General features: G+C 33.6%; 2 protein-coding genes across 2 annotated transcripts; both read left to right on the top strand.

Annotated features, from left to right (window-relative positions):
• The first annotated feature begins 1328 nt into the window (after positions 1-1328).
• Positions 1329-12109, top strand: LOC131852112 (acyl-CoA synthetase short-chain family member 3, mitochondrial). Its single transcript, XM_059202744.1, has 12 exons — positions 1329-1579; positions 2178-2328; positions 2671-2815; positions 3808-3952; positions 4560-4656; positions 5049-5248; positions 7484-7715; positions 7980-8139; positions 9293-9440; positions 10178-10323; positions 10812-11043; positions 11741-12109. Exons 1-12 carry the CDS (start codon positions 1468-1470, stop codon positions 12016-12018), a joined length of 2046 nt encoding a protein of 681 aa, XP_059058727.1. The 5' UTR covers positions 1329-1467; the 3' UTR covers positions 12019-12109.
• A 4268-nt stretch (positions 12110-16377) lies between these two features.
• LOC131852096 (src substrate cortactin) lies at positions 16378-26157 on the top strand. Its single transcript, XM_059202724.1, has 11 exons — positions 16378-16517; positions 17393-17479; positions 17968-18077; positions 18693-18847; positions 19382-19547; positions 20020-20141; positions 20725-20898; positions 21276-21344; positions 22176-22400; positions 23564-23746; positions 25027-26157. The coding sequence occupies exons 1-11, from the start codon at positions 16378-16380 to the stop codon at positions 25108-25110; spliced, it is 1515 nt and encodes a 504-aa protein (XP_059058707.1). The 3' UTR covers positions 25111-26157.
• The last annotated feature ends 1583 nt before the right edge of the window (positions 26158-27740 follow it).

The following is a 27740-nucleotide window of genomic DNA, read 5'->3' as shown; positions in this document are numbered from 1 at the left end:
TTTTTTTTTCTTGTATAATTAGTGTGTATGTATTAATAACTTGTGTTTATAAGTGTATCTATATGTATACACTCTATCCTGAGGAGATGGAAACCATTGCTCCTAAGAATGTCCTTTAATTCTTGTTCCTTACTGGCCTAGGCAACAGACTAAAAAAGCTTTTTTTTGCACTGAGTAACAGACCAAACCCCAATAAAATATATTCCATGTAGAAAAAACATGGTGTGTATTATACATGAAGGCGATTCGATTGATATTTTTCTTATTGGCAGATAATAAATTGTCCCCGTGCTGTGCTAACGTTATAGGCTGGTGGGCCTCCAATGATGAATTCACCAGATATTAACTATGAGGATTTCCAAGAGGACAGCATAGAGGTCCACTTGTCATGGTACCAATAGTGATGCGGGGCGGATTTTAGCGAGAGGGGGAGTGGATTGTTACTAATGGACATTATTGGCCCTATTGCTAGTAATATATATACCATGTCAGGTTGACCTCCCCCTGATACTTCCTCTATAAAAATATTTTGATTAATTCTTATGGAAATTGATACGATGACTGACTTCATGCTCTTCTTTCTATCTATGATTCTCCACTGGTTCCCTCTGCCAGTGTATACAGTTCTTTATATAATTTTGATTCAAAAATTGTTTAATTCCATTAGAATGGTAATTAATATTTACCATATGTATTTACCACTCTTAGTCTTCTTTCTGCTGCGATTTGTTAAGCATGTACCGGTCCATCATCCATACAAAATAAATAGTTGTTTTGTAAACTATTGGTAATTGTATATCCTATAAGATCACTTCCACGCACAAGCATTGACCGTTTATTGGTCACAATGGGCTGGATGATCTGACTTCATTCTCCACTTTTTTTTAATATAAAATGTTGCAGAACCTTTGAGGCATGTAAACTTCCATGCTAAAATACAGACTTCTGGAGAACTGGTGCATGTACTAGGTATCCGAAGAACCTGTGTCATGGGTCACCAGGTCCCCCCACTAGATCTTACGTGCTAAAATTTCTATGTAAATTTAGAAGAAGGATACGGCTACTATATTCACCACTGGCATCGACGTGTACCTACAGGCGGCTGCACCATTCTACCTGTATATGCATAATTTTTTTTCCTAATAATGATTTTCATTGAATTATATACCAAAATACTTGAAATTGGGTCTGTTATTCCATACGTATTATATACCTAATCAATAATCAGACGTTTTCGTCAAAGGTTCAAAATGTTAGTTGATCGGTAACTTGCATAAATACATACAAATGTATTTTAACAACGTGAACTGTGGTAATTGTAATACTGTATTCTTAGTATCCGGTGGACTTCCATGACCGTGGCAGTAAAAAAATTGCATTTTCATAACCTTCCGAATATTACAAATATATATATTAAAAATATATATACATAATTAGACATATATTACGCTGTAAAATATTGACAAAATGCATCAAGAAAGCGAATTAGCCTCGAAAATTGAGACAAACAAATTTGAGTCGTCTTTGCGTGAGTTGCAGAAGAAAACGTTTGTGTCTGTGGCCGATATTGCCAGTTATGGTAAATATAATTACAATTCGTAATATTATCTTATCTGTGTTATTAGAAACTACTGGTCCGCCCTGTCTTGTTGTTGCCTATAATTTTGCTTAAGTTTTCTGTGAATTTTCGGAATTTTTAATTCTGTAGTTCTACAAATGATTAGAAAACATTATAAAAAAAGAGATGAATAATATCAGCCGTAGCTTTAGTTATAAACATTTGTTCTCCGTTTGATTCCCTGTTCAGGGAACGATTATAGGAACCGGAACTTTTAAAAATTGCTTCGATTGCTTCTGCACTTAAGTACATTGAAAGTAAAATTTTATTTATTTAGTTTTATAGGTTTATCGAAAACGGTATGAAAGTCTGGCCGCGCCAAATTTAAGCAATAGTACTCATAATACTCCTTACGTTCCCATGTTTACTATAAATACACAACAATAAAACAAAAAAATATTTTAATGTTTAAATACAAATAGCATCGTTACAAAGTCAATTTAGTATGAAATGTAGGTTTTAGTATAGATATAGATACAGATAAAACCTATTGTTCTTCTTCATACCAACATATACACCCACTGACCGATCCGCCGCTAAATAATAATTCATAACTTAGGAGAAAGCGAAGTCACTGAAGAATATAAAAAAGCTTACCGGCGCTCCCTCGACGACCCGGAAGGTTTCTGGGGGGAAATCGGACAAGAATTGGAATGGACGAAGCCCTGGGACCGTGTTTTGGACAACACAAATCCTCCTTTCACCAAATGGTAAGATATATGACTTTTTATTTTTTTTTTCTGCCAGGTTTTAAGTTCTTTTTTTGTTATTTATTTATACTAATGGACTATATTATAAATACCTTATAGATATATACATAAAAAAAATATAAATATAAAGAGTCCGTGACCTCGGCACTGACGACGGCAATCTGCCATGGTAGCGCCGTTACACAATCCTTTCGCATAGTAGACCTCCTTCCTGAAGGTGAATAAATAATAATACATGTGTGTTTATACCGTGAGAGGAGAGATGGACTCTGTAACGATAAGAAGTAAACCGCTAAACAACCGAAGATATAATTTTTTTATTATTTTTTTACACATCTAAAGGTGGGTGGGTGGAGAGATGTCAGTATGCCACAACGCAGTAGATCGTCATGTGGCGAATGGACGTGGAGACAATATAGCACTTGTCCATGACTCGCCCCTCACAGACACCGTGCGAAGAATAACATATACGGAACTCCAGGATCAGGTGAATTCTTATGAAGATTTTGTCAACTTCGTACTTTAGGAAACCATACCATTTTATATGCAGTGGGTGTTCCGTATTCCGAACCTCCTTAGTGTAAGTAAGTTGTATCACCGGCTTGCTTACTGGAGCAAAAGGCGCTCGGTAATACTGGCCACATATAAAAACATGTGGCCACTTAAATTTCGAAAAAAGAATAATAAAAACAATTGAAAATAAGAACTGGAATTAAAAGGACGCTCCGTATTTTTATATATATAAAACAAGATAATTAATTATTTATTTAACACAGTATAATTGTTTTTGATGAAAATATACACTGTAGAGTGCGTGGCCACTAAACAGTACTACACATCGGGACGTTCCTGAGCAAAGGTGAGTAAGTTGGTGTTACATTGCTTACTTGGGGGTGTTCGGAGTGTGGAAGACGTTCTTCCAGGTCGAAATCGTATTTCTACTTCCTTTTCCATTAATTATTTTCTTTTCAATAAATACAGTCCACTCTCTCTTTTATATATTAATTTATAAGGATTCGTAATCCAACAGTGGGACACAATTCAAAACATACAGTCATATGTATGAGGTTGTTGTGAGAACATTTATGTTATCTTATTCTATGAGCTTGATTTATACGCTGTATTCTTGTGAGAAAGGTGAGATACTGTAGTGAAATTGTAGGATATTTAGCGTGACAATGAATCTTAGGAAAGGCAACACGTTCACAAAACAAATTTCGCAGTTTTATTCGCGTATATAGCATATAGCCCATCTGATGGTAAATGGTTACCATTACTAATTCATTAGAGTTAGAATATTAAAAACACACTTAAGTTGTTAAGTAACGAAATGAGATAAGATCAGTCGTAGTGATCAGAGCAGACAAGCAGCACTCGTTCATGAGTATGACCGATGAGCCAAACATCACTCGACCTTATTTTAAGAAGCCTAATGAACATGATTATTTCGCTCTATTTTATAATGTTAATGCAATCCAGGTGTCGCGTATAGCAGGCAAGTTGGCATCACTTGGAGTCACTCGGGGCTCCCGCGTGCTTATTTACATGCCTTTAATCCCAGAAGCCATTATTGCAATGCTGGCCACTAACAGAATTGGCGCCATACACTCTGTTGTCTTTGGTGGTACGTATTTTTTTATAGACATGAAATCAAACCAAAATGTCTTTTTACCTATTCTAGTAGGTCTATTATAGAGACTTTTGTTAAGAGAAAACTACATTCTGAAAGGAGGTCGAGCCAAAAATTTATAAGAAACTTAGGCCTTAGATGTAAAATGCATTTCAAGATAGTACATCTTGAAATGCATTTTACATCATTATTAAAACTTAGTTTTATGATGAATGCAGTAACCATTAGCATATGGTATTAAATAATTTATTATTTAATATTATATTTATTATATTTATTTCTATATATTTAAACATATTTATGCTTAATTTGTTTCCGTTTGTACTTTATATTTTTTTGGACAATAGATCAATATCTGAAGTCTTAATAAATTAAAAACATTCAGATTTAGAGTAAGCGTAGACTAGGCTGTATGGTCTAAGGATCTTTGCCTGTTCCATCACTAAAAGGAGATGGACGAATATGGGGAAAAAAAATTAATAGGAAAAAGTTGCAGTTACGTGACACAGGGATGAAGCACTATGGAAATCTATATGACAGATGATAGATGCAGTTTTGAATACTGAAATAGAAATATGAACTGTAAAAATATTCTTCTCAGGTTTCGCAGCACGGGAGCTAATGACAAGAATAGAGCATGCTGAACCCACGGTAATAATTGCAGCCAGCTGCGGTGTGGAGCCCAACAAAATCGTTAGGTTTGAAAAACAAATATTTTTTATTATAATATAAATTAATAATGAATTAATTCCTAATTAGTCAAAATGTTTGCACCGTGCGTGGAATTGAACTTGCGACCATCGAAAGTAAAGCGGTGTGTTAAACCACCTGACCACCGAGGCCGTCATGCTACCGCTAGACCACTGAGACTGGAAAAAAACTATAATCTGCATTACTAGTCAATTATATAATGTAGGAGACAGTTATGACTTACTATCAGGATGATCTTAGGGTTATTTGCCATTTGTTTTACATAAAAAATGCAATAGAAAATAATATTATGTTGATTCGTTCGTAAATGACTACATAAATCAATTAATATTATTGATATTTAGTATGTTTATTATTGTTTAATTGTCGGTCCATTCAGATATAAAGATATTCTCGATGAAGCCCTCTGTCAAAGTTCTCATCAACCACGTCGCTGCATCATTTATCAACGGAGGCGGGTACTTGAGTGCACTCTGGAAACAGGAAGAGACATCTCCTGGCAGGAAGCACTAGAAACAGACCCAGTTCCATGTGTTTCCGTGGAAGCTAACGAGCCACTTTACATATTATATACATCGGGTAAGTAAATTAGTCTTATCTTATTAATATTATATATGCGAAAGTTTGTGATTATAGTATAGTATGTAATATAAATAAAAAAAAACACACCTATTCAAACAATCTTATTCACGAATACAAATGTTTGTACCCTGCTAGGAATCGGACCTGTGACCATCGGAAACAAATTAAGGTATGCAACTCGTGTACACAATAAGATATATACAACCAGTAAATGGCACCATTAGATGGCGCTGGTGTCTATCCAAAGACTACAAAATAACGGCTAGATAATTGTTATCTAATTTTAGTTTAGATTAAATTTAATGGAGCCATAAAGTTGTCTCAATTCGCCAGTTTTCGCATGTGATCTAAATTTGTAAGAACATTTTTTACAACAAACTGCCTAAAAAAAGATGCAGACAAATGTCGTATAAAACACTTTCTTATTTGTAAAAAAGCTTATTATAAGATTGAAGAGATTGAAAATGACAAAAATGTAAAAAAAAAATTAAAATTCATATGCTGATAATATTACTTGAATGAGTCAGTAGCGGTTGCTATGTTGTTTATCGCATGCCTTCTACTTGTTACTGTGTTATTTTATTTTTTTAATTAATAATACCATTTATTAAAAAGAGAAACACGAACGTCTCTTGCTCGTTCTTCTTATGATCGGACTGCGTTCGGAATTAGTAGTAGAATAAAAAAATTATGACTATATCCAAAAGTACTTATATTGAGTTTATTTGAATAAAGATTATTTCTATTTCTATTTTATAAATAAAATACACTTTCCCATTCTATTATTTTGAATATATCTATATATTTTATTACGTTCTAAATCATTATGCACTGTAATGTTTATTTAATGTAATTAATATGTACAATTATTTATTTTGATCAACCATAGAGTAATAAAGTAATAGATCGCAAGTGGGCTAGACTAACTAAATACGTTATACAAACTATTTCAAAGTAACTAGTTTTGAATTGGAACAATGACCCTATAGAGCGGTGTAGATGTTTAATATTCCACTATCGAATTGAAATTTCAAATACAATGTAATTCTAATTAACGTACATTCAAATGATGTATGATCACGTGAGAGCAACGTGATCATTATTATGTGACTATTATGTAATACTGTAATAGTTTTAATATTTTTTTATATTGTCTTCAAAATTAGTAGAAAATCCAATCCAGCAAAAGAAATCGGTTGAGCGTGTGCCGACAACACAACCGATTTCTTTTGCTATTTTTAATTAAGTATCCTTTAAAATTATTTGATTGTCAGCAATAAATTATTTTTATTCTTAATACAAGCTGTGCCTTCGTCCGCGATGAATTAAAATAAGTAAAATTTAATTTAATTTAAATGAAAGTAGCTAAGTTAACGGTTCAAATGAGTGGACAGAAGTACCCGTGCAGTCGAGTTTGCACGAAATTTCTTTCAATATTAGTTCAAATCCAATTTAAAGTTACTAGTCATTTTTATTATTTATTAATATACTATATAGTTGATAACCGCGACTTCGTCGAGGAATATACCTCCTTTTTAAAATTAAAATAAATAACATTTCTAAAATAAAGGTACCCTAAGTTACTCCTTATAACATTAGCTATATATCTGCGAGTATGAGTCCCATCAAAATCGGTCCCGCATTAGCATGAACAAAAAGACAGACACATAGATTTCTTTAAAAATAGTTTTTAATTATTTTTTATTGATGTACTATATATACTTTTATATGTATTAATTTGTATTCACACATTTCAACTTAAAATGCAAACTTATAACAATTATTTAAAAGAGCAATAAGCAAGTATTTTTTCGTTCTTCTTATGATGATATAGATTTTCGAGTGAGCGGTAGATTAAAAAAATAAATATGACTGTTCAAAAATGCTTAAATTTAAGTGTTATGGAATAAAAAATATATTATTCTATTGTATTTTGGCATATCGGTCTGTTTATAGACCTTTTAATTTTATACGTCCTTACTAATATTATAAATGTGAACGTTTGTTACGCTTTCACCGATCATCATGAAATTTTGTACACATGTTCTTGGAGGTATTAGAATATATATTACTTTTTATTAAAAAAAATATATATTTTTACTAAAAAACAAAAATATAAAATATCAACATTTTGCTACTTCAGCGCAGCAGGTAATGAATTTATTTAATGGATTCAATGCAAGCGAAGCCGCGAGTAAAAGCTAGTTTATATATATTTTTGATTATGTTTAGGCACAACTGCTGATCCAAAAGGCGTCCAAAGGCCCTGCGGTCACGCCGCTGTAGTTTGCTGGTCAATGCATGCTATATACGGATTGAATCGAGGCGTCTGGTGGGCGGCGTCAGATCTGGGATGGGTTGTTGGTCATTCCTACATCTGCTACGGACCGTTACTGGCTGGGTTAACTTCTGTGTTGTATGAAGGCAAGCCGGATAGAACTCCGGACCCTGGGCAGTATTTCAGGTAATTAATTTATACTTAATATCTACTATATTGTCTACCACAGTGGTTCCTTTCAAATGAATCGATTCCAAAATGACCCGCCAATTTCTGGAACGATTTTGGCGGGGCTAGAAATAAATGCTTTATATTTTATTTAAGTTGAGATGACCGAAGTGATTTTTTTTGCTCCTTGTTCCTGACGCAGTACAGAATCAAGCTATGTCCATCACCCAATCATTAATAATAATCATATCAAGGTAGAATAATATATGAGTATGGTTTCAGGATTATAGAACAGCACCGTGTGAATGCCTTATTCACCATACCGACAGCATTCCGTGTATTGAAACGGGCTGATCCAGCTGCAAAGTTTGCCAGAAGATATTGTGGAAAATCGCTAAAGACTGTGTTCGTAGCTGGTGAACATTGTGACCAGGATACGAGGGTAAGTTTAGCTAAGTCTACTATATATCTACTATACAGCGGTAGATTTAAAAAAATGTTGACTATTCAAAAGTGCTTAAATGAAGTTTATTTGAATAAATGATTTTCTATTCTATTCTATTATATATATTAGTTACAGTCTTTTTTTACGTATGTAAAAATCTTCAAAAGACCGTCCCCCGCTGAAGGGGTGACTAGGGGTGTGTGGATTTTTACCCACTAAAAAACCTCACGTTGTATCTATGAGCGTCATAAAAATCATACTGTTTAGTGTTTACTACGACTGTCATTCTACCACGGCTCCGGCGGCGTTAATATGAAATCTTATATTTAATTCCACAGATTTTTAATTCCAAAGACACGTTTAAGTCTTATAAATTATCAATAACTCTACAATTATGTCTTTGCTCCGTAGTCAGATGTCCGCCATTTTGCAATGACAATTAGTTATTACAAAAAGGCGCTAAAGCACGCATGATTGAAAGACGCGGGAATGTGCGAACTATCGGCGCGCGCGGTCTTTCTCTTTCTCATGGTCTGCATTTACGTTCATATTCTATCCTCCATGAAAGCCTATTCGTACTTGAAATAGAGTACGTGTAAAGTCTTTGACATTTTTATTTCACTAATGTAAGTTCATAAGTGCAGTGTCTCAAGACGAAGGTTTACGACCAATGTGTGTTGCCAGTGATGACTTAAGGCACAGAGACGTGGTCGCTAACTATGGGCCTCATGAACAAGCTCGGAGTCAGAGGGCAATGGAGAGGGCTATGATCGGAGTTTCTCTGCGTGATCATAAATGAGGAGATCCGCAAAAGAACCAGAGTGACCGATATAGCCCGAAGAATTGCGATACTGAAGTGGCAATGGGCAGGGCACATAGCTCGTAGGACAGATGGCCGTTGGGGCAATAAAGTCCTCGAGTGGCGACCACGGACCGGACGCAACGTGGGAAGGCCTCCAGCAAGGTGGACCGACGATCTGGTCAAGATCGCTGGAAGGCATTGGATGCGAGCAGCGCAGGACCGATCGTCATGGAGATCTTTGGGGGAGGCTTATGTCCAGCAGTGGACGTCTTCCGGGCTGCGATGATGATGATGATGATGAAGTTCATAAAACTCTACATAGTGGAATTAATAATGTTTATTTTACAGCAATGGGCTGAAAGAGTATTTGGCGTCCCGATATTAAACCACTGGTGGCAGACTGAGACGGGTTCGGCCATCACTGCTGCGTGTATCGGTTATGGAGTTAAATTTGTACCTCCACATTCTGCGGGTTATCCCATCCCTGGATATGATAGTAAGGATATAATAAAATTAGACGATCTTGCGATTCAGCACTAGCATAACTTTTTTCTTTTTATACCGATTGGAATAAAACAAACACAAAATTTCGAAAATCCATTAGGCTGGTTGTGAGATTAACGCACTCAAATGCACACACATTGTCATTTAAAGATGCTCCTACGCTTCGAATAAAGGGTGAGATATGGTAGTAATTGCAGGATATCGAGCAAAATATTTTAGTCTCCCGATAATTTGGCAGTCGGTAGTGCTGGCCTGTATGGGCTGTCTATAGGTGTTAGCTTGATTGCCATTCCAGTCAAGTACATAGAAAAGTGATTTGTAAGCGTATATATTTAAGTCTCTAAATGATTGTCTGCAAGTTCCAAACAATTGATGAAAGCATATTAGAGAAACAAGATAGTCGGTTGAAATTTGTAAATTTAATGTTCTCGTAAAAAGTATGCTAATAGTTGGTACCGATTACATAGTCATTGTGCACACCACATTCCTCGCAATTGAACGTTTCATTTTAATTATTTTTCTTTTCTTTTCTTTTCTTTTCTTTCCTTCCTTTTCTTCCTTTCCTTTCCTTTCCTTTCATTTTATCCTAATTAATTTTATATAACGGTTGTTTACGAGTCTCTTAAACAAAAAAATAAGTTGTTACTACAACTTATTTTACTGTATATAATTACAAATCTTCAATAGAATATACATCAGTGAAATTTACATTCTTCTTCTTTGCGTTAGTTCGTACACTCAGAGAAGATGGTGAAGAATGTGAAGTGGGAGAAGTTGGTAGATTAGCTGCGAAACTACCGCTGCCACCAGGATTTGCCTCAACACTATGGCAAGCTGATGAACGGTTCAAGAAAACATATTTTGAAGCTTATCCGGTGAGACAAATAATTCTGCATAAACTAAATAGAGATATTATCATTGTATGATAAAGTTAAAAAGTAAATCTAGATAATACATTATGTATAATATTCATAATATGACATAAACATTTGAAAATGTCTCTGACTACCTCATCTGGTATACAGTCGTGATGTTATTATTATTACTTGTAGGCCACAACACTTTTTAATGGTTGATAATAGAATGGTGCACCCGTCTGCGCTAACGGTATACGCTGGCGGAGCACCAGTTGATGATGATAAGATGAACATGAGGAAAGGTCAGTTAACCATCGGGATAAATTCACTAGAAATTTATCAGGATGGTTTCTCGGGGGTACAGAGTGGATGTCAACCTGATATGGTACTTCGCTAGCTATGGAGTTACTAACAATCCTATTCCCTCAATCTATGTTATTTGTAATATATATTAATATCAATAATGTTTGCTAAATAAATGTATATTATTATTAAATATTTCAAAGGGTTATTACGATACCCAAGACGCAGGCTGGATAAGCGCTGATGGGGCGGTGTGGGTCGTGGCCCGAGCTGATGATGTAATAAACGTCGCTGGTCACCGGCTCTCCACCGCTGCCCTTGAGGATGTGGTACTTAAACATGCGAGGGTGGCTGATGCAGTGGTTGTCGGAGCTCCAGACCCCACAAAAGGAGATGTACCACTTTGCTTGTATGTGATGAGACCTCCTCAAGATGGTACGTATAGTGTTCTTGTTTTGAAGAATGGTTACAGCTACAGTAATTTGATTAGTGTTGGTATTTATCAATTTTAGAAGTCGTAAATATACATTCTTTAACATGTTAAAAAATTAATTTGAGAAATCAATGAGATACAGGATTTGTATTAAAATTGATAATTTATTTTTAAAAAAGTTGTAGTATATTGCTATCTATGTCATCAAATGGCTTAAAAAATTCAATAATTAGTTAGAATAATAATAACAGTGAACAATACACATAGCGACATCTATTATTCCAAAATTAAGCAGAGCTTGTGTTATGGGTACTAGACAACTGATATAAGTACTTTTTTTTTGTAAATACTTACTTAATATGCACCCAGACGATTACAAACATACGTATATATACGTGAATACAAATGTTAGCTCCGAGCGAGGATTGAACCTGCGACAACCGGCGGTAAGACGTTATGCTAAACCGCTAGATCAACGAAGCCGATAAAGTGATGAGGATGAAGTCTCGATAATTTAAGATAGCAGTTTTATTTCAGTTTGATATATTGTTAAAAATAAAAACAACAGTCCTTATAACAATAGGAACTTAAAAAGTGTTTATGTAATAATAATTTTCGTAACACTTCCCTTAAACAAACTTACTATGTATCTTTAATCAGCAACAATTAATGTAATTAACATAATTATCTTTCAAACAGATGAAGAAATAGTGGCAGAAAGTACAGTAACGCAAGAATTAATAGCTCTGGTTCGCCATCTCATCGGTCCTATTGCAGCTTTTAGAAAAGCAGTTGCTGTACCTGCATTACCTCGGACTCGATCGGGAAAGGCTCTCAGAGGAGCCATTGCTAAACTAGCCAGATCTCAGCTAGTGAAACTACCCGCTACGATTGAAGATTCCAGCGTGTTCGCGGAAATAAAGATCGCATTGCAAAAATTTGGTTACGCCATCGATGCACCTGACCCTGAAGTGTGAATGATGATGAAAATCAAGGCAGATTAAAAAGAATCTTTAAGATCCTACATATAGTATCTTTATAGTTATATAGTTGATCTTGAACGTAATTAGATTAAGTTAATATTAATTAGATGAGTAACCTACTCAATAAATTGGTTTTATATTTACATATATTTAATACAGTATACAATAGTCAGAGCTTCATTCTCTAATACAGTTGCAAATAATAGATTGTGATATGGTCCATATATACCTAATTGCAGTACCTACAATTGTCTACCTTAGAAAGTGGAGCCAAATTTATCTAACTCATAATGGTGAATATATAATAATTTAAATTGATTTATTATGGGTATTTCATCATTACGCAAAAATGATTTTTAAATATTCAAATGAGAATTGTTAGCAACCGACCGACCGACGAATGAGAATAGTTACCTGAGGCGGGACATCAATATGTAACGGTTGCTAACAATTCTAGCAACCGTTACGTATTGAAGTCCCGCCTCAGGTATGTCCACAGATTAGACAAACTATAGATGGAATGCTGTCTATAAAACGTCATTTCAGTAATGGTTTCACGTTTTTTCCAGGGCCCCAAAATAAAAAATAAAGACAAACTAGAGTGATTGATCTGAGATCAGTGGCGTAGCTAGGCTAGGCAGGGCAGTGCCCCGGGGCCGTCAAGCTCAGGGGTCCCTCGAACCCTTACCAGAAAATCTCGATCGACGGAACTTTTGAAAATTTCTTCCATTTTCAAAATAAACATGACAGGTTGCAACCCCACTTTAATCATGGCAACTCAGTTGAGAGAAATTCGAAAGTTATACATTCGGAATTCCCCTAAATTCTTTCTTGTTTTTGGTTACTCTACGTTAATGGTATACCGATAGTGATGCGCTTGTAACGGATAGAAGGATGAGAATAAATTGAGATCACTTATCCTCTCATCTGCGAAGGAGCCAATTACTGGAGTCAGCCACTATAGCTCCATCTGTGGAGTGTCCTCCATTAAGTTTTGATAACTCTGTTTCAAAATTATTGGATGTTCCACAAAAACTCTCATCTGTGAGAAGTCCTGTATTGGTTTCACAGATGAAGCGTTAATGTCATTTTGACAGCTAACAATAATAATAACAAAAAGGTTATGTTGCTTGAGAGGGGTAGTTATATATTTTTTTCTTTCGTGATATTTTTCTTTTATCAAGGTCGTTAACAAAGAAATGACACGTATATTGTTTATTTAACAAGTTTTAATTTTTTTCTGAAAACGTGCTACTTTAGATGAATTTCTTCAGAAAGAAGAAGAGATGGCCTATATCTTTTTGGTGAATTCTGTAGTTCTCCTATACTTTCATCAAAATTTAACGCATACTATGATTTCGTTTTTTTATTTCAATGAAGTAGCTTAACCTTCTATCCTCTTTAAGAACCTATTGTAGATATTTATTATGTCATTTTGAAGTTTATACTTAATCTTATACTGGTATTTTGATGTTTGTTACATGTATAAATAATTTTAAGATTAAATAGGTACTTATTTAAAGTAAAGCTATGTAGGTATTTGTTCTTTTTTTTTACTTTAGGTAATATTATTAAAAAATCGATAAGTGATACTTATTTCTAAGTGCAAAGAGCAAGTGCTCTTTAAATGTTTTGTTTTATTGATATCTAAATAAAATATATAAAATTTATAATTATTTTTATTATTTCTTGAGTTTGTCTGAATAAGTAAAAAATGCATATATTTTTATTTATAAAACAAATTGAAATACATACATATTTTATTGTTTTTATAATACAATAGGGTTATTAATTCTAAATGAAAACTCTGATTATATAGGGTAGTTACCTACTTCATACATTAAAAAACAACATTCTAAAATCCGTTGCATAATTTAAAAAATATAAGCGAACCGATAGTGGAAGCGACTTCATTGTATTCTATGTAAAAAGATATATGATAAAATCATATACCATTATATTCTAGCATCACCAACTTTTTCCCGTTCCTCCTCTACCTAAAGGTAGGCTTATGTAATCTCTTCCTGTCTGGAATAATAAGCGACAATACCGCCTTTTGCTGGTACAATAAAGAGTATAAATAAGTAAATATCGAAACCATAGACACTGTCACACATTATATCCATGGCCAAAAATATAAGAACGTATCTGCTGTCATTGTCAACTTTTAATGTCAGTTATCGGTAATTGACATCTTGGTGACGCATCGTAGGGCAGGTCGTTCGCCTCAATTATTTTGTTATTGAGTTTTTGTAAATAAAATTCAACCTTATCCTATTAGTATAAATTTCCCAAAAAAAGATTAAATAAATATAATTTTACGAAGTAATTTTGTTGTCTTTATTATTATATAAGTCAAATAAAATTAAGTGAAAGTGTTGTGGGATAACCGGCACACATAGAAATTCAGAGTAAGTATTCTTTCGTATATTCTCAAGATTTCACCTCAATCAAGTAAAAATTTTTAGATATATGTGTGCTTAAATACAATCTACAAACATTGATTATTTCGTAATTTTGCATAATAGATATTTTATCTTATTACTTTATAATTGATTTTTAAAATGATGTTAATGAAATTATTGATAGCTTTTGAAAAACAAACTGCATTTAATACATTTACTTGGACGTGAGATCTTTCAACTCCTATCCTGGACTCCTCATTAGCTCCCAAGGCATCAAGTTTAAATTAAACACTTATTTGTATAGTGTTATCTTAATCAAATATCAACACAATAATAGATATAACACTGTTTTATCATAAAAGATAGTGTAAAATTATACAGCAACGTTAGTTGTATAACACTATTTGTTAACTCTGGCAGTATGGTAATATTTTGTTATAAAATTTTATTTATCTTCAATGAGTGTATGTGTAACATGAAAACATATTTTTATAAAAGATGATAATGTGTTTTATCTAAATTTATTTTGGGAAGGGATGATAATGGAATGTTGCAATCATCTGTGGTAACGGTATACACTGGTGGGGCACCAGTGGAGGATGATAAGATGTGTATGAGGTCAGGTTAGTTAGCCAATTGTGTCAAATTCACCAGGAATTTAAAATGATTTCCAGGGGGAACATGGAGGTATATTGCTAACAATTATGTTATTAATCTAAATTACTAACAATCCTATTCCCACTCATTAAAGCATAATTTTTATGTAATTGGAATAGTAAATAAGTTCATAGCCCACCTGATAAGTTGGCTATCAAATTGTGTTGTCTTAATTTACAATTGTAAGTGGTGCATATACACATACAGTACTAAAATACAAAATTAAAAAATAATTTATTCATGTAGCACATTTTAGCTGCTTATGAATGTATATTTTTTATATTATAATTTTTCCCTACCATCCTTCAGTATATATTCAATTGAGAAGAACTGGCAAGAAACTCAATTGAATTACTTATTTTCTTTTAAAAGCCAGTTTATTTACAATGTATATAGTGTACAATCTATGAGTAACATTAAATGAAAATGCCATGCATGAACAACTATTGCCAAGCACCCTCATCATTCACTATGACCATCACATCATTGTGCGAGGTCCATAATGCCTAGGTCCTACAGTGCAGAGCACCATAAAGTTTACAAACATAGACTTCATCACAATTTTAATATTTTATTATATGTAAAGTAGATTCCACCAAATTATTATGAATATGTCATCGTTCTTATTCTGTTATGTCTATATAATATTTCAATATATATATTAATTTCAATATTTTCCTGAACTTATTTATATCTACTTAGTTTCATAAGTTATATGTCAGATTAGTTAAAGAGTAGTGTATATATATTAATAACCTATTATATAGTATGTTAGGTCCTATTTCTTATTATTAGATTTGTATTTCTAAATTTATTACTAATCTTTTTGCTGTTTTGTTTTTTCTCTTTTGCTATGTCTCTGAAAACTTGTTATTGGCTTTCTCTAGAATACATTTCTAGTGTTGATTTATTGTATTGGAATCTTCTCAGCATACAATCTATCTTCACATAAATTTCCTAGTTATGAAAAGGTAACAAACAGATCAATATGCAGACGCGGATTGCTAGTATAATATAATAATACTATACTAGTGACCCGGCTATGTACACATTCTTTACAAATCTTTGAATTTCTCTAAAATTCTAAACATTTCTTGTTCTATACTATAACACACATATATTATACATATAAACCTTCCTCTTGAATCACTTTATCTATTGTTGAATACAGCATTAAAATCCGTTGCATAATTTAAAAGATATAACCAAACAGACAGTAGCGCTGACTTTTATACTATGTAAAGATATTACTAATACTTTTGTAATTAATGTAGTTTATTTCTGGAAATAGATGTGGAAAGCATCAACAGATGTGGCGCCACCTGCTCCGGCAGAGGCTGATGATTGGGAGACAGATCCCGACTTCATCAATGATGTTACAGAGCATGAGCAGCGATGGGGTCCAGGTGGAAGGAATGTGGAGGCCATTGAGTGAGTGGCAACAGTATAAAGATAGGATACAGGTTTTTTTATATGATTGGAATAGCAAAGAAGGTTACAGCTTATGGTAGACTACCTAACGGTGATGGTCTACCATCATATTTAGACTTGAATACTATCATATATATATAGATATCACTATGAGTTCCTCTCCACAATTAATTTCATAAAATAATTTTATGCTTCTATTATGTATTATCTATATTACATAAGTGTATATATTATAATAATTAACAAAGAAAACTTAATTAATGTGGACAATTGACACAGCACCATCTAGTCTCAACCTAAGCTGAGCTTGTGTTATGAGTACTAGGGAATTGATAGAAATATTCTCCAAAAATAATTGTTTTTTGTAATCTACATAATATACAAAGTAAACCAACCAGACCAATAAAAACGCATGAATAAAAAAGTTTACATTGTGCAAAGAATTGAACCGGCGACCATTGGAATTTGATGTGCTAAATTAAATAGTATAATATATATTAAATAACAGAAAATCTTAAGCAGTGTAACTTTCTTGTGGTATAAAATTTTCAGATTCATAACTAGAAATACGAAAAAAAAAATTATTGATGATATTTGGAATATAGCATCAGACTGCGCTACCGGTTTACACTGGCGTGGCACTAGTGGAGGATGATAATATGAGCGTGAGGTTAGACCAGTTAGCCCATCGTTGCAAATTCAAATTCACCATGTGGAATTTATCATGATATCCAAGGTGAACCGGGCAGAGGTCAACCTGATGTAGTATGTGGCAATGGGGTTATTAGCAAAGCCACATTAACAACAATCCCCCTTTCCTTTCACTATTAATAAACTTGAATTTATTTATTTATAAGAATATTTGTGCTTTATAGTATGGCGAAGTTGAGGGAGGAAGTTTTAGAAGCAGATAAATTGGATAAGCAGAAGAAATATGAACAAGGACCGAAGTCGTCATATGGGTAATATAATCTTTGATATTATACTCTAGTTTGACTCTAGTTGTTGAGTTGTCCATGAATACTATAAATTGAAACAGGACTCCTAAGTCTCATTACTAACAACTCCATCTACCCCGCATATCTCCATTTTTTTAATAGATCAAAATATAAGCTAGGATGGACCCAGTGGACGACGATAGGATGGATGAGTACGAAGTCGGATTAGTTAGTCCATTGTGGCGAATAGCCGCTTGAATATTGTTCCTATGAATGGTCCTGTTACAGGAGAACACATAAACTATTTATTTAAAAAAACTGATATAATTGTAATAAATGTGTATAATTCCCAAAATGGTCACAAAGAAGTAGTTAAAAGTGACATATAAAAACAGATATCAAAATAATACAATATTTACAAAAAGAATGGTGAACAAGCTGCTTGCAACTGTGCTCATTACTCACATACCACTCCCGCTCCACTACGTTTGCTATAAATTTTGTATTTACAGTTATGGCGGTAAATTCGGTGTACAAAGCGACCGAATGGACAGTTCAGCAGTGGGGCACGATTATATTGGCAAGACAGAGAAGCACGTCTCACAGAAGGACTATGCACAGGGTAAGTAAAATTAACATTATTTCTTTACAGTTTGCTTAAATTATTTAATTAACCTGTATATTTAATTACTTTGGAGTTGTCTATGACCTAACTAGAGGGACTCGTATTTGTGGTCAACAAAGTTAAGTCACAATATTTAAAAAAAGGACTAGGAGAACTATTATCTCGATTTGTGTTGCCTTTACATGTAGTGATATCGATTTTAACACAATTAATTTGGTATTTGTGAACCCTATCAGTGGCTTAGTGTGTTTTTTATTGATTTAATTATTAAATAATTATTAAAGGAAAACCAAGGCTAACTATACACATGTATAGTTAGCCTTGGTTTTCCTTTAATAATTAAATAAGAACTATTATAGAGTTTGAAGTGATCTGAACTTAGATAGAGCAGTCTAAGAAAGGCTAGTTTTAGGTGGTCAATTTCAGCTAAAATCAGTTACATCGAATACTTGCAAAACTAGACAAAAGGATTAATTGATATAAATCTATTTATTTACTGGCATTTATTGTTTACTATAGTGTAGTGAATGTAAACCATAATTTACAAACTTGGCAGAGTAGATCAATAAAAATTGAGTCTTATAAGTTATACAATAAGGTATTATATTGCAGGCTTTGGTGGTAAGTTTGGCGTGCAAACGGATCGTATGGACAAGAGTGCAGTCGGGCATGACTACGTCGGTAAAGTTGAGAAGCACGTGTCGCAGACTGACTACGCGCAAGGATTCGGCGGTAAATTTGGAGTACAGACCGACAGGGTTGATAAGGTGAGTTTACAATTTGTAATAATATTACTATAAGTAATAAAAATATTCTAAAATAACACACACAGCGCCATCTATTTCTAAGCTAAGTAGAGGTTGTTTTATGGCTACTAGACAAATGTTATAAATAAATACTAACATTTTTTGTAAATGCATACTTAATATACATAGAAAAAACCCAGACCGATACAAACTATCATACTCAAGAATACAAATGTTTGTACCGTGCGAGGAAACGTACCGAACGAAACGAAACGAAACGACCATCGAAATTAGAATGGTGTGCTAAACCTATATGTGTAATTTGTGTAGGCTATATTAGTGTAAAGTTTCATTAAAATTCATTCCGTAGTTTTTGCTTGAAAGAGTAACAAATATACCATACATCCACACATACTAATAAACTTTCGCATTTTTATTATATTTAGTATATTTAAACATTTATATATAGTATATGTAAATGTTTGTTTTTTTCTGTTAGAACAATAAAGAATTTTCATTTCATTTCAAATATAATAAAGCTTCTTGTTCACACAGAGTGCAGCCGGTTGGGAACACCGAGAGGAGGTGGAGAAACACTCGTCACAAAAGGACTACTCGGTCGGCTTCGGGGGTAAGTTCGGTGTACAGACGGACAGGAAGGACGCGTCCGCTGTAGGCTGGGACCATCGGGAGGACACCCAGCATCATAACTCGCAGAAAGGTTGTTTTTTGTTTCCTTTTCTTTATCTATTTGCGATGAGCCAATTAGCTTTTATTTATTTATAATTCTTTATTGCACTAGTATTAAAAGCAGGTACATAAAAATACAATTCATTAAAGAAAGAAGAAGGCGGTCTTATCGCTAACGCAATCTCTTCCAGATAACCTTAGGAAAGAGAGTATTAAATAGAAATAAAGTAAAAAGGCGGTACATGAGTGGAAATAATATAACAATTTTATTAGATTTTATAGCTTTCGTTATCTGTCGCTTTGAGTTACCACATCCAGTAATATGGTTTTATATACATCTGTGGTAAATCGTAGTCAAACGTTATGTATGTATTTAAAAAAAATATCTAAGTAATTATATCAGTCTAGTATCCAAAGAAACAAGTTCTGCTTAGCTTGCTATATGCTTAGAATAGATGGCGCTATGTGAATTGCCCTGGGTTATGATTCTGCTATCCTTACAGATTATGCTATTGGTTTTGGCGGAAAGTACGGCGTACAGACGGACAGACAAGATGCGTCTGCAGTTGGTTGGGACCACCAAGAAAAGACCCCAGCACATGCCAGCCAAGTGGACCACAAGAAGGTATGTCTCTAAATCTAGCTATCCTAACTTATAAGTCCAAAGATCGTGAGTTTGAGTTTGTCCGATGCAAAAATTGCTCTGTTTTTTATTATTTCTAACTCTTTGATGATGGAGATATCAATAACAAACTATATTAATCCGGAACGGCGCTAAATGTGGCGCTTCCTGTTATGTTGAAAGCATGTGAAATTTCGCATTTACCGCGACGTCATTTGACTGTTAACAATACTTCTGAATACTGCATTTGGTTTTACAGTCAGTATGATTGTTTGTATAGGTCTAAACCTATGTAACCTTTTCAAGAAGGGTATATTAACGTTTCTTAAGGCATCGTGTATGTGACACCCCTGGTGACTCAGGCGTCCATAGGCTACAGTAACCATTTACGATTAATAAAAAGAAACGAAGTATTTTTATCAGTTATCTGGTAATATAATATAAGATAACATAAGCTCTGCTTAGTTTGGGGCTAGATGGCGTTGTGTGAATTGTCCAAGGTTATTTTATTATCATATTTTTTGTCTCGTTTCTTATGAAGATAGCATTGTGTAATGTGTTTAGAATTATTATTTTTGTTTTTTAGGGTTTCGGTGGCAAGTTCGGAATCGAAGTCGATCGTGTAGACAAATCTGCACATAGATTCGATGAGGTGGAGAAAGTGGGTACCAACTATACGAAACAGAAGCCAGACATTGGGGGCGCCAAGCCGTCCTCACTACGAGCCAAGTTTGAGAACATGGCTAAAGAGAAGGAACAGGTATGTCTTGCATGCAACGTTATATTATATCAGGAACAGAAGCCTGTTATTTTTCTACTACTATATAACTTTACTTGCAGAAGAAATACTTGTTGTTAATTTAAATTAAGTATGTTGCCAGTTTTTGAAATTCTTAAATAATGTTGGAGTTCTATCGGTAATTAATATTAATTCCCATGTTTTATACATTATATTGAGATAATGTTTAATGATACAAACTTCAAAATTTATATTAATAAATATAGGGTTGTTGTATAAAATATTTCACTAAAACAAAAACTAACTTCTTTTGCAAAATAAATTATATCCTGGTCCCATTTTATTTTGATATTTGTTTTGTTTTGGATAATATCCTAAATTATGTATATTGTTATTAGGAGGCGATGCAGTCAGTGCAGAAAATAAGACAACAAAGGCAACAGTCAGACAAAGATCTCACAGAGAAGGTAAGTTTTTAAAACATGGTTTTAATAGAAACATTCAAAAGTTTGAATACCGGCCCCGAGTAACGAAGAGGCGAAGATAAAGAAAAAGATTTATAAATATATTATAGCTATTAGATGTATTGATACGTGAAGCAAATACTTTGTACCCTCTCCGATTTTACAAAACTTGCGCGGACAGAGAAGTATGAAACTCCGCACACTTATAGTTTATATAGGAGTGAAGATTGCAGATATATATTTTTTAATTATCGATAAAAAATATATTAAATCAATAAAAAACACACATTACCATATATTTAAAACACACAAGCACACAAACTCTTTTGTTTATTGCCTGTGCGACTGCCAGTGTATATAATTATAGAAGTACTAGCTGTCCCGGCAAACTTTGTTTTACATTAAAATAAAAAAAAAATTTAGGCCCTACCCCTAATATAAAAAAAAAGATGTTATTTTTCATCCCCCTAAATGGGGGCCGATTGGACTACTCAATACGCACCCCTAACATTTAGGGGGATGAAAAATAGATGTTATTTTTCATCCCCCTAAATGTTAGGGGCCGATTCTCAGACCTACTCAATACGCTCACAAAATTTCATGAGAATCGGTCAAGCCGTTTCGGAGGAGTAAAGGAACGAAAACTGTGACACGAGAATTTTATATATAAGAAGATAGTCTTTGACATTAGACCCTTAACGAAATTCAAACTTATATATATTAATTCATGGTCGTATTTCGACTACAAGGCGGCTACTAGTACATTTAAATGTGTGTTGTTTTATCTGAGAAGCCTGAAATAAGACATTGAAATATGACCCTTATTATCAACAGGAAAAAGAACGTGTATCTAAAGAACCAAAGGAACTCGAATCGCCACCAGAAGTGGTCCCGCAATCACCCGTCGCGGCGGTGAAGAAAGAACCCGCGTTCATCCCCGCCCCCGCCCCCGTGCCTGAACCAGAAGTCGAACCCACACCTGCACCCGTAGAAGAACCTAAGCTATCGAATTTACCCGACGTTACCCTAGTGGGAGAGCCGAAGGAAGAAAGAGAAGAGGTAAGTAAATAAAATACAATATTAACACGTTGATGGAGGGGGAAATTGGACTAGTTAGTAATGTGGACTAATAACCAGATTGCTTGCAATTAATAGATACATTGACTTTCACGTGGTTCACCCTGAAAACGATCGAGATAAATTCATTGTGACTTTACCACGATGGGCTGACTGACCTGACCTCATCTTATCATCCTCCACTGGTGCCCCGCCAGCGTAAACCGTTAGAGCAGGCTGGTGCACCAATCCATTAACATCAATGAAGAAAAAAAAACACGTTGACGGACACTTGCGTCTATAGCCGTCAAAGCGAAGTTCATTATGTGGCATGACGGCGATAGCCCTTTAAAGCGAAAGGGTCGGTTTTGAACACTCCGGCTATAGCGGCAGAAATATGCATTACCGGCGTACAAGTAGAAGCCTAGTGTTGTCTTTTGGAAACAAATTTTTAGGTTGAATTTTGTTTTCCACCTGTTACACTACTTGTGGCTTCAGTACGCACGTGGTTGTGAAGAGATCGTTTCTCTTGAATTGTGTCAAAATTAAGTTTACTTCAGCAGAAAAAGTAAAACTGTACGTCTAATATTCTAAAAATTACAAAAATGTAGTGTTTTTGTAATTTTCGAACTTCATTTGTTCCTACTGTCCGTCAATGTGTTAAGAATAATAAAATCTATCTTAAATAATAAAAAATCTACCTTGGTGGTGATATATATCATTTTATATTCGTTTGTATATTTTAAAGATGAGTTTGTAACATTGTAACGGTTGTAAAGAAGACTTCCGGTGGCGCCACCATCTAGTATAAAAAAAAAACTATTGTCACAAAAGACAAAACTATGGATGATTACATTCCATTACATAGTTATAAAATATTAATGCGTTTTAAAAATAATATAGTTGTTTAGATTCCGATGGTTGCGGGTTAGATTCCTCGCACGGCACAAAAAATTGTATTAATGTGTATGGTTGTTTGTATTGTCTGGGTGTTTTCTACGTATAATTTGTATGTATATACGGAAAAATATATATCTATGTATTTGTATCAGTTATCTAGTACCCAACACTAGCTTTAGCTAGCTTAATTTGGGTCTAGATGGCGCTGTATGAATTGTCCAGGGATATTATTAACTGATTAATAAAGAAAACTTGAAATTATTTAGCAACTGACCCGGCAGCCCACCATCGTGGTATCGCCGGTAGGATGGGAAGGTGCAACCGGTGGTGCGGGTGATGATGATGATGAAGAAGACGCGTACACAGCGCGCGCTCTCTACGACTACCAGGCGGCCGCGCCCGACGAGATCTCCTTCGACCCGGATGACATCATCACCAACATTGTCATGGTTAGTGCTCATTTAGTAAATCAAATCAAAATATCTTTATTCCTGTAGTTCTATGACTCTTATGATATGTCAAATCTACCGTCAATTCGGAATGCTTTCAAGAGAAGAACTGACAAGAAACTTAACTTGTATTCTTTTCAAATGAATGTTTACAATAATACAGATTCAGTTTTAAATTCAAATTTGGTTAACTAGAGTGACCACCAGAATATGCTATTGCAATTTTGTCAAAAAGCAAATAGTCTAATTAATATTTGTAACCTAAGAGTATGACGTATGAGCTAGACATCATAGGACTCAACCATATTAGAGGGAGCACATTACCCGGCCCACCACGCCGCCACAAGTTTGAACTTCAAAGCGAGCAGTACTGTTTCAAAGTTCACTACGTGATTTACAACATAGGCTGTAACAATCGCAGTTTAAATAACAATAACGAATTTCTAGTAAGCCATATGGACGTTTTTTTTATTATTTAGAGACTTTTACACTCTTACCGCCGCACTCAGAGACGTTAAATGGTTACTTAAGCAGTTGCTTAATGTAGATTTAAAAAATGTCTACATAGAGACAGCTGATGGTTGATTAGCAACAGATACAAATTATGACAATTAACTTTAATAACTGTCATCAAAGTTAATTGTATTTATTACACTTTGAGGGGGGCAGAGGAAGTGGACAAAGTTAGTCAGCCTCAAAAATATTTGCTTTGTTTTATATAGTTTATACAATGTTTTTTTTGTGGAAAAAATAAATATTATTATTATTATTAAAGTATAACAATATGTGACAAAGGCAGAGAGGAGGGTCCTAAATTTCGTGACTTCACATTTAAAATTCTAATATAACTATAAATTGTCATCTTTCTTTGTATAAGGTTTAAATTGTTTTGTAGAGTTTACACACTGTTTACTAGTTTTTTTTTAAACTATGATGTACTATGTAGTAAATATACCTTCGGCCCATCTGACCGTGAACGGTTATGGTAGACTGAAATATAACGTTTAAAATAGCAAAAGGTGTGATTTCATATCCCTAGTGTGTGTGCGTATTCCACAAATGAAACTCACCACACCAAAAAATCACCAGGACAATGCGTTTCTGGGAGGAGCTTGGCTGCTTTAATAGTCTCTGCTCTATACGCATGAAGGCCCAGATGAGATGCTAAATGCATGAGAATAGAGTCCATATTACATTACACACAACAAAACATGACGTTCGCGTAATATATTTATGGATGGACCTTAAAGTGTTGTATAAAATGTCTTTTTTTTATTTAGATCGATGAAGGATGGTGGCAAGGCTTATGTAAAGGTGCGTACGGACTATTCCCCGCCAACTACGTGCAACTACAGGACAAATAAACTAGCGTGTGAACGCACCCTATCATTCCTATATTTTATAGATGGAAAATATTACTTTCATATCTACGAAACAGATTAGACTTAAATCAAATCTATTCACAATAGATTTGAATATTTTCAAAGACATTTTGATATAATTAATTCGTTCCTTAATTTCTGACATTTATTTGTTTTTTTTTTTAATCTGTCTATTAGGTTAATGTGTTACCATACAGCTGTTATATGATAGTTGTATGAATAGCGTTAAAGTAGTTATTAGGATTTTAATATGTTCCAAAGTATAACTAATATGTTAGAATTTAAGGTACGAATTACATATTTAGTTTACTGACCTTTAGGCTATTAATACTTCAGAGAATTGTAGTGGAGAATAGAGAGATTTATATGAAGATACTATAACGCGTTTTTTGCCATTAGTAAATATAATGATTTTCATTATTATATTTACTAGTGGCAAAAACGCGACCCTAATAATAAAAAAGAGTAATTACATTTAGGACATACTACTTTAACGTTTTTTATGTTTACCCGGGACTAAGGAACTTTACCATAATGCCTAAGTGGCGCCAGCAGATAATAATATTTTTGTTACATAATGAACAAACTCAAGAAAGACAATTTCTGCATCTGTAACTCTCCGATTATATCTACTATAATCATATTTATGACCTTGTGATATGCAGCGACTATGACTATATGATTGTTTTGAATAAGCACTGTGGTTGTGGTCACTGCATTATAGACCTAGGTCTATAGTTTAAGTGATGTACTTATGAAAATGACACGAAATTTAAATGTACTATTAAATTGACTATAATGTAGCGAAATGCCTAATAATTAGATTATTATCTAAAATGAGGTTAGTAACGCAATTGTTAACTCATATGAAATTAGAGCTGATTATGTAAAGATCAATTGACAGTTGCAATTGCAATTAGAACAACTCCGCGTAGCTTGTAACTGCAACTTTCATACTTGTTGTAAAAACAACAAGTTTTCTTAAATCTATTACAATAATACTTGATCATCATATCTTTTTATTGAAATCTATTAGACTGTGTATCAAAAAAAATAAATAACGGAGATCGAAATTACGATGACCTCAGCCAAGATTCGAACCCCTTGCTGTGCCCTCAGACTGAAGTCGTATCCATCAGACGAGAGTTGGCCTTCAGCTGCTCCATAAGTCGTTCTACTGGTTTGGAGTGCCATCTGCATTCTCCCCCTATTGTTCGATGAACCTGTGACGGCTAGCTGCGGCCAACAGCAGAAAAATTCAAAGTAACTTAATTGTACTTCATGATTAAATAGTTTGTGAAATAGAAAAGTGGCAGCCCCTACCATTTCTAAAATTATTTTAGTGGTTTGTTTACATAGTTGTGTCAGTCAGATTTGATATCAGGTCAATTAGCCTATCGTGATAAATTCACCAGGAACTTATGATGATGGTTTCCAGGGGAACCACGTGGAGGTCAATCTGACATGGTACATTGCTAGTAATGGGGTTATCAGTCCACATTACTAAGAATCCCATTCCCCCAGTAAGATGGTATTGATGGTACTATGTTTTAATGTTAATTAATATTTCTACTTATTTTATAAGGTTTTCTGTTTATCATGACATTTCTACGAGTCTTTAGATTTATTGTTATGAATGTATTCATTATTAAACGTATTTTCTTAATTTAAATTGATTATGCTTTTGTATCATCAATATATGGAAAAAAGTATTATGCAGCGTAATTTTAAGTTAAGTTAACAAGTTTATTTTATCATTATAAATATATTAAATTAATCATATTAATCAATTTAATTAATTATTGTGACAAATACAATGATGTACTTGTATTATGAACGCGTAAAATATTTTGAGGCAAAACTAAAATTAATGAATTTTCTACTTTAAACACAACAGTTCACGGACTATATTCGGTTATAATTTTATCATTCACTTTATAACTGACATTGTACTTTAAAATAAAGTGATTAAGATTGTAAATGCAGTGAACATAGAACTACACATTTGACATTTTACGCGATTACCATTTTCTTATCATATCTGTTAGTTTCATTATGCTACCATATATCAATGTTCAAATATGAGGAATGTATAAAAGACATAATTATTTTTACCTTTTAGTTACTAAAGTACCGGACATATTTCAATTAAATTTATTAGAATTGGCAGAGTATTTTAATAATGAATAACTGGTTTACTCTGGAAATGAATTCCGATCCAATGATTTGATAATACGATGTTCCGAAACTTCTTTTTATTCGCTTATATTATACACTAGCTCAGTTTCGGTATAGGAGCGGGAGCAAATACTTTCAAGAAGACCATCGTTTAGCAGCGTCTTTAAGTTTGCGTTTAAAAAAAAAAAGAAATTGATAATTTTTTTACAAATTTTTATGAACTAATTTTATTTATTTTTTATATAGTTTGCTATATACAAAATAAAAAAAATACTTTTTATAATATATATTATATTATGTCGTCTTCAATGAAAGATTGACATTGTTATTGATTTAATAATTTGTCTTTATTGCGTTTCAAAAGAGCAGTTTTTTATATACTACGATGGTGGCAAACAAGCATATGGCATATTTGACAGTAAACAGTTACTGTA

The sequence above is a fragment of the Achroia grisella genome, unplaced genomic scaffold (genome assembly GCF_030625045.1).
Source record: "Achroia grisella isolate CSIRO2021 unplaced genomic scaffold, CSIRO_AGI_Agris_v1 utg840, whole genome shotgun sequence".
In the NCBI taxonomy this organism is placed as follows: Eukaryota; Metazoa; Arthropoda; class Insecta; order Lepidoptera; family Pyralidae; genus Achroia; species Achroia grisella.
The sequence above is the reverse complement of the archived record's forward strand: the minus strand, read 5'-3'. Positions and strand labels throughout refer to the sequence as shown.